Here is a 14,951-nt window from a genome sequence, read left to right on the forward strand (position 1 = left end):
TATTACAACACTATAAGATTTAATATATACATTTGATTAGACTCAGTTTACTTTCTCTTAAAATCAAGAATTCCAAGATTACATAGTTACCTTTCCCCCAAAGTATTTATTCAATTTTCTCAATCAAGTCTTCCCTATTGGTTAGCATCAAGTGAAAGGCAACGGATTCTCTAGTGCTTTCTTTCACTTTCTGAAGAAGAAAATTGTCAGCAAGACAAGTCAGGAATTTCCTGGAAAGATCATGCCTGGCAGAGTTTGTTTCCCAACAGATGACAGGGGAATTTAAATCCATCATCACTATTGCTTCAGGCCTTTTGGAAAAATCTATAATTTGCTTTTGAAAAGCATTTCCATTTTCTCCTTTTTCGGGTGGGAATTTACTAAACATTAATAACTGCACAACTTTTATTTGCTCCTCTACTTATTTTAACTCAGGTGTTCTCTATAGTATTAGTATGTTCCTTCACTTTCTAAGCAGGGGGAGATATTTTGAACAAACATCTATACTTTCCTTTCTGTGGTTTCTTTAGAACAAAATACCACATACTGTGGAAACCCCACCCCAAAACCTCTGATGAACTCTCTCAGCACTTTCATCTAGATGTTCAACAGATGTTAAATGTGTTAAAGAATAAAGAGGAAAGAACTGATCGGTGGGATGCCAAGAGACAGGGTCTATGGCATTGAATAAGCATCTCCTAGCACCTACACAAAGCTCCTGTCTGAATAAGAAGGCTCATCTACTGTAGTCTTCCACAAAATTATAATTTAGTAACCATGCAAAAAACAAATTGCAGCATAAATGTCTGAATGGTATATGCAGGATGCATATAATAATGCAAATAATAATCCTTAGCTCTTCCTCTTTCCATCTCTTAAAAAAACAACATGATTTGCTCCCATATTTTATTTTATGTCATTGGATATGTCTAAACTCAAATAAATGGATAAAGTTTACTGACAATCAATTCCAAACTTTATTTAACAATCCAAGCATGTATCAACTACCTATGAACAGTAATTGCAATGCATAGTTCAGATGGGAGAGAACTCTCTGACCTGATCACAGATAAAAGGAAGGATGAATAAGCAGCTTATGACTTTAATACAAAGAATTACATGTAGACCACTGTAAGCAACAGGGTTAAAACTGATTCCCTGGAGATACATTATTTCACCCTAATAATGCAGACATCTAGTTGGAAAGAAAAAGCTAGTCCCTGTTCAGTAGTCCGGGAGCAGAACTACACTGAATGAAATACAAGGGGTGCTCACTTCAAAGGGAAGACCAACAGGTTGTAGAGGTTACAAAAGGATTAAGATTCACAAGAGGAGCATAAAGCAATCATTTTCCTTCAAAGCGTAAGTTTTCTTGATTCTATTATTCTAATCCAGCCGTCTATTTATTTGATTGATTGATTGATTGATTTCTGCAGGTACCCATTTCAACCCAGTGACTCTGGGCAGCAAACAATTCTAAAACATGTAAACAGCCCAGAGACTGTTTGAAGGAGATGGGCGGTTCATAAATGCAAAATATAAATAAAATAATAAATAAAACAACTGAAAGGAATACAAAAATAAATGTATCCAATAGCCAAGAAAATTATAACAATTGCCACTTTCCTGATTGAAAGGACCTGCAGCCTGCCCAATCTGCCAGACCCAATTGGCCAAGTGGAAACTAGCTATTGGGAAGATGGTCCCTTAGGTAATTAAGTCCCAAGCATATAGATCTTTAAAGGTGACAGTCAACACCTTAAATAGCATCTAGAAACACATTGATAACCAATGCAATTCATGCAGCAGTAATTGTGTATCAGACACTGTTTACTACCTAGGCTGCCACATTTTGCACCAGTTGAATCTTCTGAATGCTGTTCAAGGTCAGCCCCATATACAGCACGTTGCAATAGTCAGAATCTTATGTTAAATTAATAGACTTTTTAAGGTTGATGAGCATATTAGCATTAGTGATAAATACATTATTTATTTATTAGATTTTTATTCCACCTTATTATTTTATAAATAACATAAGGCAATGTACATACTATTATGTACATAGGAAATAGTAAATACTATTTCCTCTTTTTCATTTCCCCACAATAGCAATAGCAGTTATATAATGTTTCAGAGTGCTTTACAGCCCTCTCTAAGCAGTTTACAGAGTCAGCATATTGTTCCCAACAACGTGGGTCCTCATTTTACCGATCTCGGAAGTCTGGAAGGCGGAGTCAATCTTGAGCCGGGGAGAATCAAACTGCTGGCTGTGAGCAGAATTAGCCTGCAATACTGCATTCTAACCATTGCACGCCACCATGGCTCTTTGTTAGGTAGGCTGGGCTGAGAGAGAGCGACTGGCCCAAAGTCACCTTGCTGCCTAAGAAAGGACTAGAACTCACAGTCTCCTAGTTTCTAGGTCAGTACCTAACCACAATATCAAACTGGTATTTTAATTTTAATGTAATGAAGCAAATGGGTGACTGTATGAAATACACAACAGAAGAATGAACTTGCGGCCTTCAAAAGTATACTTGACTTTTGGGCTAAGAATGCTTTGTAATAGCATTCACATTGTGAAATTTGCCTATTTAAGGGGTCTCCCTAGGCCAGAGATTTTTTTGCAACCTCTAGATTAGCTCTAGAGTGTACATGGCCAAAATATTTAGCCCAGAGGTGGGGAAATTATAAGAGAAGTCTGTACATTAAGGCTAGCAAAAGTTTTTTCTCAAGAAAAGAACTAGATCAACACATATATTTGCTCCTGATAAAATTATGTCATGTCTCCACTGACTAGTCTCCTGAGCTCTTTCAGAGGTTAAATAAATTTAAAATAAAATATCTGTCCTCTATACTAACCATTTTCATAATAAGATTAAACTATTTTACTATTGAGGATTTAGTTAACTATTGTTTTCTATAAACTCTCAAGTTTTTAAATTATTTTGATGTTACTATATAATACTAAGTATTGATATATTATGATTTTAAATTGTGTTGAATGTGCACATCCTTGGCCACTGCTATAGGCAGTGGGAATTCATACTGTATTCATACAAATACATATATATAATAAAATATAAAATATACTATATAATCATTATATTTATTGATAATCTTACAAATAATGCACTTAAAATTGTTTTTGCTCCTGATAGTCATATAATCCCTGTTTTTTTGGTAGAACTTTGTCTTTTTCCCAATAAAATGGTTAGTTCAAATGTATTCCTCTAATTCCAATTAAAAAAAAAGAGAAACACAAACAATTTTAAATAAGAAAAATTACTCAAAACAAATGCTACAAATATCTTACCTTGACAAAACGTTGCATTAATTCTCTTGTAACCTTGTGGACAATCCACTACCTGGCTATATCCAAAATAAGCTAATATGAGAGGAAACAAAACAGAAAAACAAAAAATGACCCATCTGTTATCATCCAAATGTTTTAATATCACGCCATTTAAAGGGTTGAATTCTGAACCCAAATAAAAGATTGTACAATATTTAAATATGTCTTAATACTGTTGCTGCTGCTAATTTGCTTTTGGGAATTATTTAGTTCCAAATTGGCATTAATAGTATTTCAGTCTTGAAGGCAGCAGAATTCAGGACACCAGAAGCCACAAAAAGTCTACTTTCATCCAACAACTATTACTATCAGACAAGCAATATTCCATCATTTGAAGAAAAAAAAGTTGAACCATTATGGAAACAAAGTAACTTTGGAATCAGTCAACCACTATTTAAATGTCAAAAATCTGAACATCTTCCTCTCCTTTACTCTTATGGGTTGTTGGAGATCTTAGATGCATCACTTTTATTTTCCTATAAAATTAGTAGGCACATGAATGCTTTCTTTTTCTCCCCATAAAATAGTGAGTTAGACTGCAACCAAATACAAGAAGGAGAAATCCTCTGCTCCTTGGAGTCTCATTATGAGTAGATCCTCTTTAATTAATTAGACTAATTAATGTAAATGATCCCTATTTCTTCTTTCTTCAATGCCATCTGAAAGATCTTTGAAGCACGTAGCACAAATCCAACTTTCTTGTTAATTTTCAGATTACTCTGGAAAAAAGCTTTCATATGCTTTCACCACTTTCTTTGCAAGAAAAATATATGTATACTGTGCAAAATAACAGAAAATATATTGTTAAAAGCTTACCAGGTTTCTTTGGACATTTTTGGCACTTGTTAAAACCCCAGGAAGTTCCCACAGTCCCACAGCAATCTTCTTGCTTGGAGAGGCCAGGAAGTGCTTTGCTACACTGGAAAATGTTGGAAAATCTCAAGTTAGTCTTTCTGAAGGATAGATGTCTTCTTCCATGTTGCTAATTCAGGATCACCCAGGACCAGTCGTTTTTAAGATTCACAAGAATGTAAAAACTTCTGCTTGAATGTAAAAACTTCAGTTTTTCCAGTGAATTAGCATTTTATCTACAATATATTTCTCAAATACCTTTTGTAAATTAGTCTTCACTTATTCCTATGGCTGCCCAAGAGTTCTTATCCATGATCATGTTTGGTGCTCCAATTTTTTCATGCTGAAATCAAACAAGCCATTTCCCTTCTCTATGCATGTCTTACTTTGAAGTGTGTGTGTGTGTGTGTGTGTGTACACCTGTATGGTGAATTCAGCATAAAGTGACATTTGGTATGCCATTAAAAATGCTGTGTTTGCAATGGCCTGCCAGAAACCTATGAGAAACAGCCAACATCCTGATTAAAAGAATGAAACATAAGAGAAACAACCAACATCTCCGTGTGGAACAACTGGAATCACTGCATAGAGAAAGAAAAACTACTGTATATTGGAGAGGGATTTTTAAGAAGATGCATATTGCACAGATACAGCACTAAAACATTTACCTGTTCAGAAGAATCCTGGGCTAAATGCTATGGAAAATGTTAATTATTGTCAAGAGAATTAATAGGAATTAGTAGTACTGCCAACTGTCCTGCTTCAGGAAGGAGCAGGAGCCTAGATTACAGAACAGGTGAGTGTTAGGAACATTCTAACAGATTTTGTAGCATTTTCTAGCATACCTTTAAATGTAGAAACCTTTCCTTCCAGCATCAGTAGAATGCACTGCCCTTAGATAGAATTGCTTTTTTTTTGGGGGGGTTGAAAGATGTGAAATTAACTTATAGGTGAAAAAAACTTGAGCACCTGTTTATCCTTCTTTATACCAACAACTCAAATATTTCTTTATAAAAATATATAATGCTTTTCTTGATTGTTCTTATAAGGAGAAAATAGTGCTAGTATTGTACAGAAATATTTTTGCCAGCCTCTATGTTACATTAAAAAATGTTCTAGTTACTCATCTCACTGCCAAATTTATGCTCTGTTTATTGCTGGAACTACTAAGATAGACACACCCTTTCCTCTCTCTGGATAATTTACACATAGAGATAAAACAGACCTAAAAATTCAATTTTGAATTGACCACCTCAAATTTGTAACATAAACATTCAAGAAGAAGCTGTTCTTGGTTTTTTTTTAAGAAATACAAACCTTTTAACAAAAAAATGTTAACTATTATCACAAAATTCAAAATTTATCTTCCAATTTTTCAATGTCTCAAACAGCCCACATTCAAAAATTAGCCATTAAAACACTAAACAGAGACAACATTTTTCTAACTATTGTAGACTAGATAGAGAACTATTGTACAGTTATATCACTGCTCTTATGGGATGATTGAACATTGACTTCCAATGGTAATTGATTTCAGTTCATTAAAAATCAAATGCTACTGTTTGAACAAGTCAGAAGCAATAAGATAGAATTGATACAAAAGCACTGTTTCAATTTTTACAATGCACTAGATTCAACTTCCCATACATATTCTTCAGAATTTGAAAACTGATCAAGTGTATAAAGATCATAAATTTCCAAAAACCTTTCCAAACATTATTTAATACACCAAATCGTGAATAAAAAGTAAGGAGTAAGGAGCTGCAAATCTTTTTACACATTAATAGCTGACTAATACCCACACACATAGTTTGTCCCATCTAGGCCCCTAGAACTTCCAGACACTAGGACAACTACCAGGGATACTGCATTCCAAACCTATTGCCAACATTTCCCAGAAACTTCATTTAAGTGTTAAGCAACAGAGGCAAAATAAATAAATCAACTTCTGAGGTATGCCATATATGAGAGGCCATGGGGCTGACCTTTCCTCCCCATCACCACTGACTGCAACCTCCTGGTAATGCAGGAGTAGAATCCATGGTAACATATACAGCTCCTAATGCCAGGGGTCTTAGAAACTTAATCTATTATTTATAGTAATAAATAAGCAACAGATACTTAATCTATTATTTATAGTAGTAAAAGCAGATGAGAATTCTATCAGGACCAGAATGGTTATGCTACCTTTATCTAAATCCAGACAAAGATCATTCAACAGTGTGACCAATGCTATTTCCATTCTGTGACCCTGCATGAATACCCACTAAAAGGAGCCTAGATAACCCATTTGCTCTAGGGTACTCTGTAGTAGAATTCCCACAAGATATTCTTTTTTTTTTGTCCCAGACCAAATAATATTCCGTTTCCCCTTTCTTTTAATTCTTTTTTTTAAAACCAAACTTTATTGATTATAGAACTAAAATCATATACAACACACAGAAAAAGAAAAAAGGAAAAGGAAAAAAGAAAAAGATTAAGAACTAGCAATTCTACTATCGACAGTCTATGGTTCCTTGTTTGTTATCAATATTGGTGATATATTTACAAATACATCTTATTGCGAATATATAATTACTACCTCTTTTACATTTTACGTTGTTTACTAATATATTTTCTATTTTTGTTCTATCCAGTCATACCAGCATTCCCAGCTTCTATAATATTCTGATGTTTCTTTTTCCTAAAGTGCTAATGTTAACTTATCCATCTCTGCACAGGCTATTATCTTCTGAATGACCATTTCCTCTGTTGGAATATCTGCTTGTTTCCAACACTGTGCAAAGGTTATTCTGGCTGCAGTAAGAATGTGCAGTATTATATATTTGACGTTTTTAGAAATTTGTCTATTAAATATCCCCAATAAGAAGAATTCTGGTTTTAATTCAATTTGCTCCGCCATTATTTCCTCTAACCATTTTTTAATTCTATGCCAGTATCTTTGGGCTTCAGTGCAGGACCACCACATGTGAAAGAATGTTCCCTATTTCTTTTTACATTTCCAGCAATTTGGATTCATGTTAGGAGACATTTTCGCTATTCTTGAGGGCGAGAGATGCCATCTATGAAACATTTTATAGGCATTTTCTTTATATGTTGCTGATTTTGTAAATTTATTATTCCTTATCCAAACCTTTTCCCATTCTAATAATGTAATGCTATGTCCTATGTTTCTGCTCCAAGCTGTCATGTTGCCTTTGACTACTTCCTCTTCTAATTCCATCTCTAACAAGTAATTATAAAATTTAGTTATATTTTATCTGGACCTAATAGGATTTTATCTAATTGTTGTGCCTTAGTATAAATTCCAAAATTTTTCTTGTCTTGGCTATATCTATTTTGAATTTGCAAATAAGCCCACGGGTCTACTTGTAGCCCTTGTTCTTGGAGATCTTGCCATGATTTTAAAGTTCCTTGCACATCAAGAAGGTCTTTGTATTTTATCATTTTATTAAGATCTAGATTATTTGGATGTATCATCGCCTCCATCATTGAGATCAAGATTGGGATTTTTAAATAATGTTTTTTTTATTTTGTTCCAATTAGCCAATAAGGAATCTCTAATTATATGTCTGTGGAAATACTTCTGCTTAATTTTCCCAGTGTCCCATAAAAATGCACGCCATCCCCTCTGTAAATCATGGCCTTCTAAAAATAAAATCCTTTTATTTGACAGATTTACCCACTCTTTCAACCAAAGTAAGGAGGCTGCACTATAGTATAATTCCCAATTTGGGAGTGCCATACCTCCCCTGCTCTTCATATCTTGCATTGCCTTTAGGTTTATCCTGGTTTTTTTCCCTTGCCAAATAAATTTGGTAATTATCTTGTTAAGTTCCACAAAGTAATTTTTATGTTTTTTTATTGGTATTGTTTGGAATAAGTAAATAAATTTGGGCAGAATGTTCATTTTTATAGTGGCAATCCTCCCTAATAAGGAGATTTGCAATTTAACCCATATCTCTAAATCTTTTTTGACTTGCTGTAATAATTTATTATAATTATTTTCCATTAGAGTTTTGCATTGAGCTGTCAACCAAATTCCTAAGTATTTAACTTTTTTTTACTATTTGTAATCCCATTATCCTTTTCAATTTTAGTCTTTGTTTTTCTGTTAAAATTTTAGTTATTAATTTTGTTTTTTCCCTATTAATTTTAAGTCCTGCAACTTCCCCAAATTGATCTAACTCTTTCAATAGTTCTTGACCTGTTTCAATTGGTTCCTGTATGAAAAATACCATTCTTCTTTTTTAATTTTTAGTCCTTTTATTCCTGGGTTCTGTCTAATTTGTGTAAGCAATGTTCCAAAGATAATATGAACAGCAGGGGAGATAATGGACATCCCAGCCTGACTCCTTTCTCTATTTTTATTGAGCATGTGTACTCTCCATTAATTATAATATTTGCTTTTTGTGAATCATAAATTGTAGTCACGATGTTTTCAAATTTAGTGCCTAAATTTATATTGTAAATTTGTGGGATTAGGAATTGCCAATTTAGATTGTCAAAGGTCTTCTGTGCATCCAAGAATACAAGGACTATTTGTTTCTCAGGATGGGCTTCGTAATATTCCAAAACATTTAATACTATTCTTAAATTGTTCCTAATTTGTCTATTGGGAAGAAATCCGTTTTGATCTTTATGGATATATTCATTCAATATTTTTTTCAATCTATTTGCTATAATTGTGGGAAATATTTTATAATCAGTATTTAACAGGGAAATTGGTCTATAATTTTGTATAAGTCGTAAATCTGAATCTTCTTTCGGAATCAACGATATCAGTGTCGCCTTCCATGAATCCGGCATTCTTGCTGCTAGTAGGACCTCATTATATACTTCCACCATGAGAGGTCCTATTTGTTCTCCTATTTTCTTATAAAGTTCCCCTGGTATCTCATCGGGTCCTGGGGTTTTATTGTTCTTTTGGTTTTCTATTGCTGCTTTTAACTCGGGCCACATAATGTCTCTAGTTAACATTTCCTTCATCTCCTCCTTGATTATTTTATCTTTAGTAATACCCAAATAGTTTCTTATCATGTCCTCATTTACCTCCTTCTTTTTATAAAGATCTTCAAAAAATTTACATGCAATTTCTTTTTTCTGTTCTATCCCTTGTTGGACATCCCCATTCTCATCTATTAATTGGTAGATCAATCTTTTTTATTTTTATTTTTTAAGTTTATAGGCCAACCACCTTCCTGGTTTATTGGCCTGATCAAAAAATATCTGTCTGGCTGTATTCAACTTTGAAACCATTTGTTCTTGTTCGCTTGTTAAATTTAATTTATGTTTAGTTATTATCATCTGTTTTTTCAAGTTACAATCTTTTGGGGTGTTTTGCAGCTGAATTTCTAATTCTTTGATTCTTTGTTCTAATTTATTTTGTTGGGCATATTTTTCTTTATTTCTTTTAGAAGTGTATGATATCGTTGTGCCTCTTATTATTGCCTTCATTGTATCCCAAATATTCTGTTTCGTAGTTGCTTCATTATTATTTTCTTTTAAAAAATAGTCTAATTCCTCGTCAAGTTTATTCAAAAATTAAATTCTTTCTCTTTAATTAGCTGTGTATTTAGGGTCCACCTTTTCCTTGGTTTCTTCCTACCTTTCCACACTATCTGAATCGGGTTGTGATCTGCCTATTCATTTGGTAAAATTTCAATCTCTTTTAATTCATTTACTAACTCGCCATTCATCCACACCATATTGATTCGTGTCCATGATTGGTGAGGGTTAGAGTAAAATGTAAATGGCTTTTTCTCAGGGTTTAGTTTCCCCCACATGTCTATCAAATTTAGTTCAATCATCATTTCTTCACATGTTTTCAGTAGTTCTCTTTTTTTCTCCCCCCCACCCCCAATACTGTGATCTTTATGGTGGTCCGCAATAGCATTGAAATCACCCAAGATACAAATATTACTTTTATCTAATTCCACTATTTTCCCATGTAATTGTTTAAAAAATTCCTTTTGGTTATCATTAGGGGCATAAATTACCACTAGTAGAATTGGAATTGATTTAATTCAAATTTGTAACACCAGAATTCTTCCACTGGGGTCTATCCAAATTGGCTCTGCTTTCATATCGTCTTTCACATATACTACTATCTCTTTCTTTTTCCTAAAATCTGCTGGTGACGTATACAAATTCCCTAGCTTGGGGCATTCTAGATATTTTTCTTCTTCCTTCCTTATATGAGTTTCCTGTAAACATATTATATCTGCATTTTGTTTAATTAATTTGGTTAATATACTTTTCCTTTTTATCCTAGAGTTTAGGCCATTTATGTTAATTGATAGTATTTTCTTTTCTTTATCCATCACCTAATTGACTCTTGCTCTTTGTCTTGTAGTTACTCCTGTCTCTCTTTGTGGCTGATTGTGCGTCTTTGGTTCTTCTCTCTCTTGATGTTGTTTGTTTTTCGAATTCCTATGATTCCCATCTCTATTTTTTTGTCAGATATTACAGTTATATTGACAGTTTTTTTGACAGATATTATAAAGGTTAACAGAAGATAGGACAGTCATTGTTGAAAATGTATCTATACAGATATTTGAAAACAATTGCTTAACTTCTGCTGATGCATATTTTTTAGCTTCAAGGACTCTAATTGTAGACTTACATATGCAGATGTGGTTCAGTCTGGTTCTATGAATATGATAAGCAAAAATTATTTAGTCAAGGCTGGAATATACTCTAACTGTATGTACAGATGAAATAAAAGATCTGCCAAAATCAGATTTACAATGCGGCTTCTAATGCAGCCTACATGTGTACAAATATTGCAGATTAGCAGATGTATAAAAGGGGGGAATAAAAAAGTAATCATTTTTCTCTTCACTGTTTTATTTTATTTATTTTCTATTTGTTCATCTATTTTACCTTTTTTACCTTTCATTGACACAGATACACACAAATGCATACATATGGACATACATACCAACTAACAATACAGTGGAGATTTTAATAACAAGTAATTTAGTTTAAGACTGAAACACTTACTATATTACAAATACTTTGATGCAAGTTGCAGCATACTGTTTATTTTTTCCTTTCTGTTATATTTAACTTCGAATGAAAAAGCCAAAATAATTTTAATGTTCAAAATATCCTAAATTATAACTGATATTGATATATCTATTTTCTTTTATTTTATTTCCAATATTCTAAGTAGTATAAGTAATAGAATGTCAAGTATTTATAGTTATATAAATATCACTGTCATGAAATAAAAAAGACTATTTTTGTGCTGTAAAATATTTTAAACCATTTTTGAAGAAAAAATACTTCATATAAAAAAGCATGGAATACTTGACTTAAATATTGTTTTAAATTAGTAATGCAAATTAGCAATGTGGCATTTACAATGTAGATGTGAGTTAATGAAATATGTTTTTTAACTTCTCTTGGAGCAATTTGTAAATATCTGCAAATGGAGAAAGCATTTCATTATCAAATTCTTGTGACTTTACAGTTTAAGCTGTATTATTGCTGATTCCACATGCTATTATTTATTTCCATGTATCCATGCCAATTCCTACTTGTGCTTTCACTTAAATAAAACAAACTAATGAAACTGTTTATAAATAATTACTGAATTGAGATGGATTCTATCTTTTTAGCAATATCAACTGTTCCAGAGTGGTATGCAGACAATCTATTAAACAGAAAACTGCCATCAATCTGAGGGAGTAATGTATAACTGTCTTCGTCACATACTTGCTTAACTCAGTTCTTTTCAATATCTGGAAAAAGATGAAAATTGAAGAGCGAATTTTTTTTTTAGACTGACCTGATTTTTTTTCTTAATTTCTATTTTAGAAAATTAATGCTACCTGCTGTTTACACCAGCTTTGTATATAAAGGCGGCAGAGTGGAATTTCACACAAGGTGAAGTTCTCCATCTCTCCCATTTGTCCAACAAGGACATTCAATAGGACTATTGCAGAATGAAAGAAGCTCTCTGCCCATCCTCTGCCGGTCCCAATAGCCAACACAAAAACAAACAAACAAACAAAAACCCCCAACCCAATCATGGGGAATTTTAGGAGTTGAAGTCCACACATTTCAAAGTTGCTGAGGTTGAGAAACGCTGAGCTACAGTATTTTATGTAATTATTTGGCAGTAATAACTTCTGTGAAGGATAAACATATCAACAATGCTTAGCAAATGAATTGCATAGCTAACACATTACGTATAAAATTGTATAAAGATTTGCCTACATTACATATGTAGCTAAAATATGTAGAAAAATGCATTATTTTTATGGGAACACATAGATTAAGTAACTCAATATTTGATTTAAACATCAGTGACTACATTAAAATATAACAATTATAACAAAGAAAATGTAACAATGGGGGTGGGGGTTCTACTGTGTGTTTTTTCCTATATAAACCCAACACATGGTCAACATATGCATTAAATTATATTAATCCTACTTTCAAAATGTCCAACAACTATTTCAACACTCATTAGTCATAAGAAAAATCAGTAGAATTTTTAGATTTTAAATCAGTAGAAACTTCATTATCTTTATTAATAACACTATAAAGATACTGCGAGGAATAATACAATATTTTAAGTCATATCAAAAGCATTTTTATGAAAATAAAATGTAAAGCAGTTGAGTGGAAAAGGAGTCAAGGAAAAGAAATACAAACTTGCTATTCTGCTTCCTTTTACCGGTGTTGTTGGCTTTCAGAAAGATCCAAAATAGAGTGGGTTACCATTATTTTAAATGGTGGAAAAAAAGGCCAAGAGTTGCAGTTGAATTAATTTTGGCTGCTGCATGTACATTCCATAACACTAAGAAAATATATAAATAGGCCTAGATATATAGTGCACAGCAATACACAGCTGCATAAAAAACACAATTTAAAAAACAGCTATCCTTTCCTCTTATCCATTCTTCAAAAACCATGTTCAGCCTTAACTTTTTGTCTGTCTTTAATATTAAATGCATACAAAACACTGACAATCAATCAGACAAATCAATTCCAATATGTTTCAAGATGTTTTAAGCTGGCATGACCAGTCTTCCTATCAAAGCACAAGAAAGAAATTGTGATTTTCAAAGAAAAACCTGCTTTCATAAATGGTGACCTGGATACTCTTTGTAAACAAACTCTACAGATTTATCCATAATTAATTTCACTTTAGGGAACTTGAAGATAATAGCAGTATGATTTTAGGATGTTACAGAAGTGAACCCTTATTCTGATTACTATATGTTGTAATAAGCAGAGCTGCCTTTGATTCTTTAATTGCTGCAGAATAAGTAAGCAAGGCTCTGATTCTTCAGTTATTGCAGAATTTTGGAAGAAACCCAACCCTCTTGTACCATCTCTCCTCAGCCTTAACTTTACTGGATGCCCACTTATTTCTAAGCCCAAATTAAAGTGTGGATGTTCAAGAAAAAAAGATACTACCCGGGACCCTCCTACCACTGGGAAGCTCCATTGGAAGGTTCTATGGACTCACCAGTCCTTTGCAAATAAAAGAATTGCTTTGTAAATTATTATTTGGGAAAGAGAATAAATATAAAATATAAACCAGTTTAAAAATAAAGGCCAGAAGTTACAAGATAGAATAGAATAGAATAACAGAGTTGGAAGGGACCTTGGAGGTCTTCAAGTCCAACCCCCTGCTTAGAAAAGAAACCCTATACCATTTCTGACAAATGGTTGCCCAAACTCTTCCAATGTTGGAGCATTTACAACTTTTGGTAACTTGTTCCACTGATTAATTGTTCTGTCAGGACATTTCTTCTTGGTTCGAGGTTGTTTCTCTCTTAGATTAGTTTCTATCTATTAGTTTCCCTCAGGTACTTTGGAAAATAGCTTAACTCCATCTTCCTTGTGGCAACCCCTGAGATATTGGAACACTGCTATCATGTCACCCCTAGTCCTTCTTTTCATTAAACTAGACATACCCAATTCTAGCAACCGTTCTTTTTATGTTTTAGCCTCCAGTCCTCTAATCATCTTTGTTGCTCTTCTCTGCACTCTTTCTAGAGTGTCAACATCTTTTTTGCATGACCAAAACTGGATGCTGTATTCCAAGTGTGGCCTTACCAAGGCAAGTGGTATTAATAGTTCATATGATCTTGATAATCAGTTGCTGCAGAAAACTCTCCGGCTTGCCAGATAAAAGGCCGTATGTATATATATATATATATGTGTGTGTGTGTGTGTGTGTGTGTGTGTGTGTGTGTGTGTGTGTGTGTGTGCATTATATTATCGGTCTCATCTGCAAAAAGTAAAATCACCCTTAATCCTGAAGTAATTAATAAAAGGTTTTAGATTACTAAGCCAACTTTAGAAATCCACCATGCAAGAAAATATATAAACAGTGACAACTGCTGACTGAAGTAACATTATGGAGATTACTCTGAACAGACAAAAATTATTTTAAAATTAATTGCTTACATTAAAAAAAAAAAGTAAGCAGCCAAACAAGGCTACACAACACTACAATAACATGATTCCATTCCCAAATAAACACAAAAAAGAAGCAAGAAACATTTCACTCAAGATATCATGTAGTTTTTCCAAGATTTTAGCGTTAAAATAATCTTTAATTAATGCAAATCTTTAGAGAATTTGTAGAATAATCTGGAATAAAAAATTCTACCACACAAAAGCCATTGATTAAGTAGTGAATAGAGCACCCAAGCCCCATGCAGCCATTATTTGGATGGATTCATGTTTTAAAAATAAAATATCATCCATTAGAGGGAAA

At 33.0% G+C, this 14,951-nt stretch overlaps 1 protein-coding gene across 2 annotated transcripts in view; it reads right to left on the bottom strand.

Moving 5' to 3' along the window:
* The window catches only part of LTBP1 (latent transforming growth factor beta binding protein 1), a 224,820-nt gene that overhangs the window by 107,435 nt on the left and 102,434 nt on the right, over positions 1-14,951 (bottom strand). For both annotated transcript variants that reach the window (XM_026695526.2, XM_026695525.2), the window contains exons 8-9: positions 4,169-4,271; positions 3,314-3,385 (exon numbers count right to left, since the gene is read on the bottom strand). In XM_026695526.2, the coding sequence (XP_026551311.2) occupies positions 3,314-3,385; positions 4,169-4,271 (175 nt within the window). The remainder of the gene's footprint in view (positions 1-3,313; positions 3,386-4,168; positions 4,272-14,951) is intronic.

This window comes from Pseudonaja textilis, chromosome 1, assembly GCF_049901715.1.
Source record: "Pseudonaja textilis isolate UNSWEBS1 chromosome 1, rPseTex1.2, whole genome shotgun sequence".
NCBI lineage: Eukaryota > Metazoa > Chordata > Lepidosauria > Squamata > Elapidae > Pseudonaja > Pseudonaja textilis.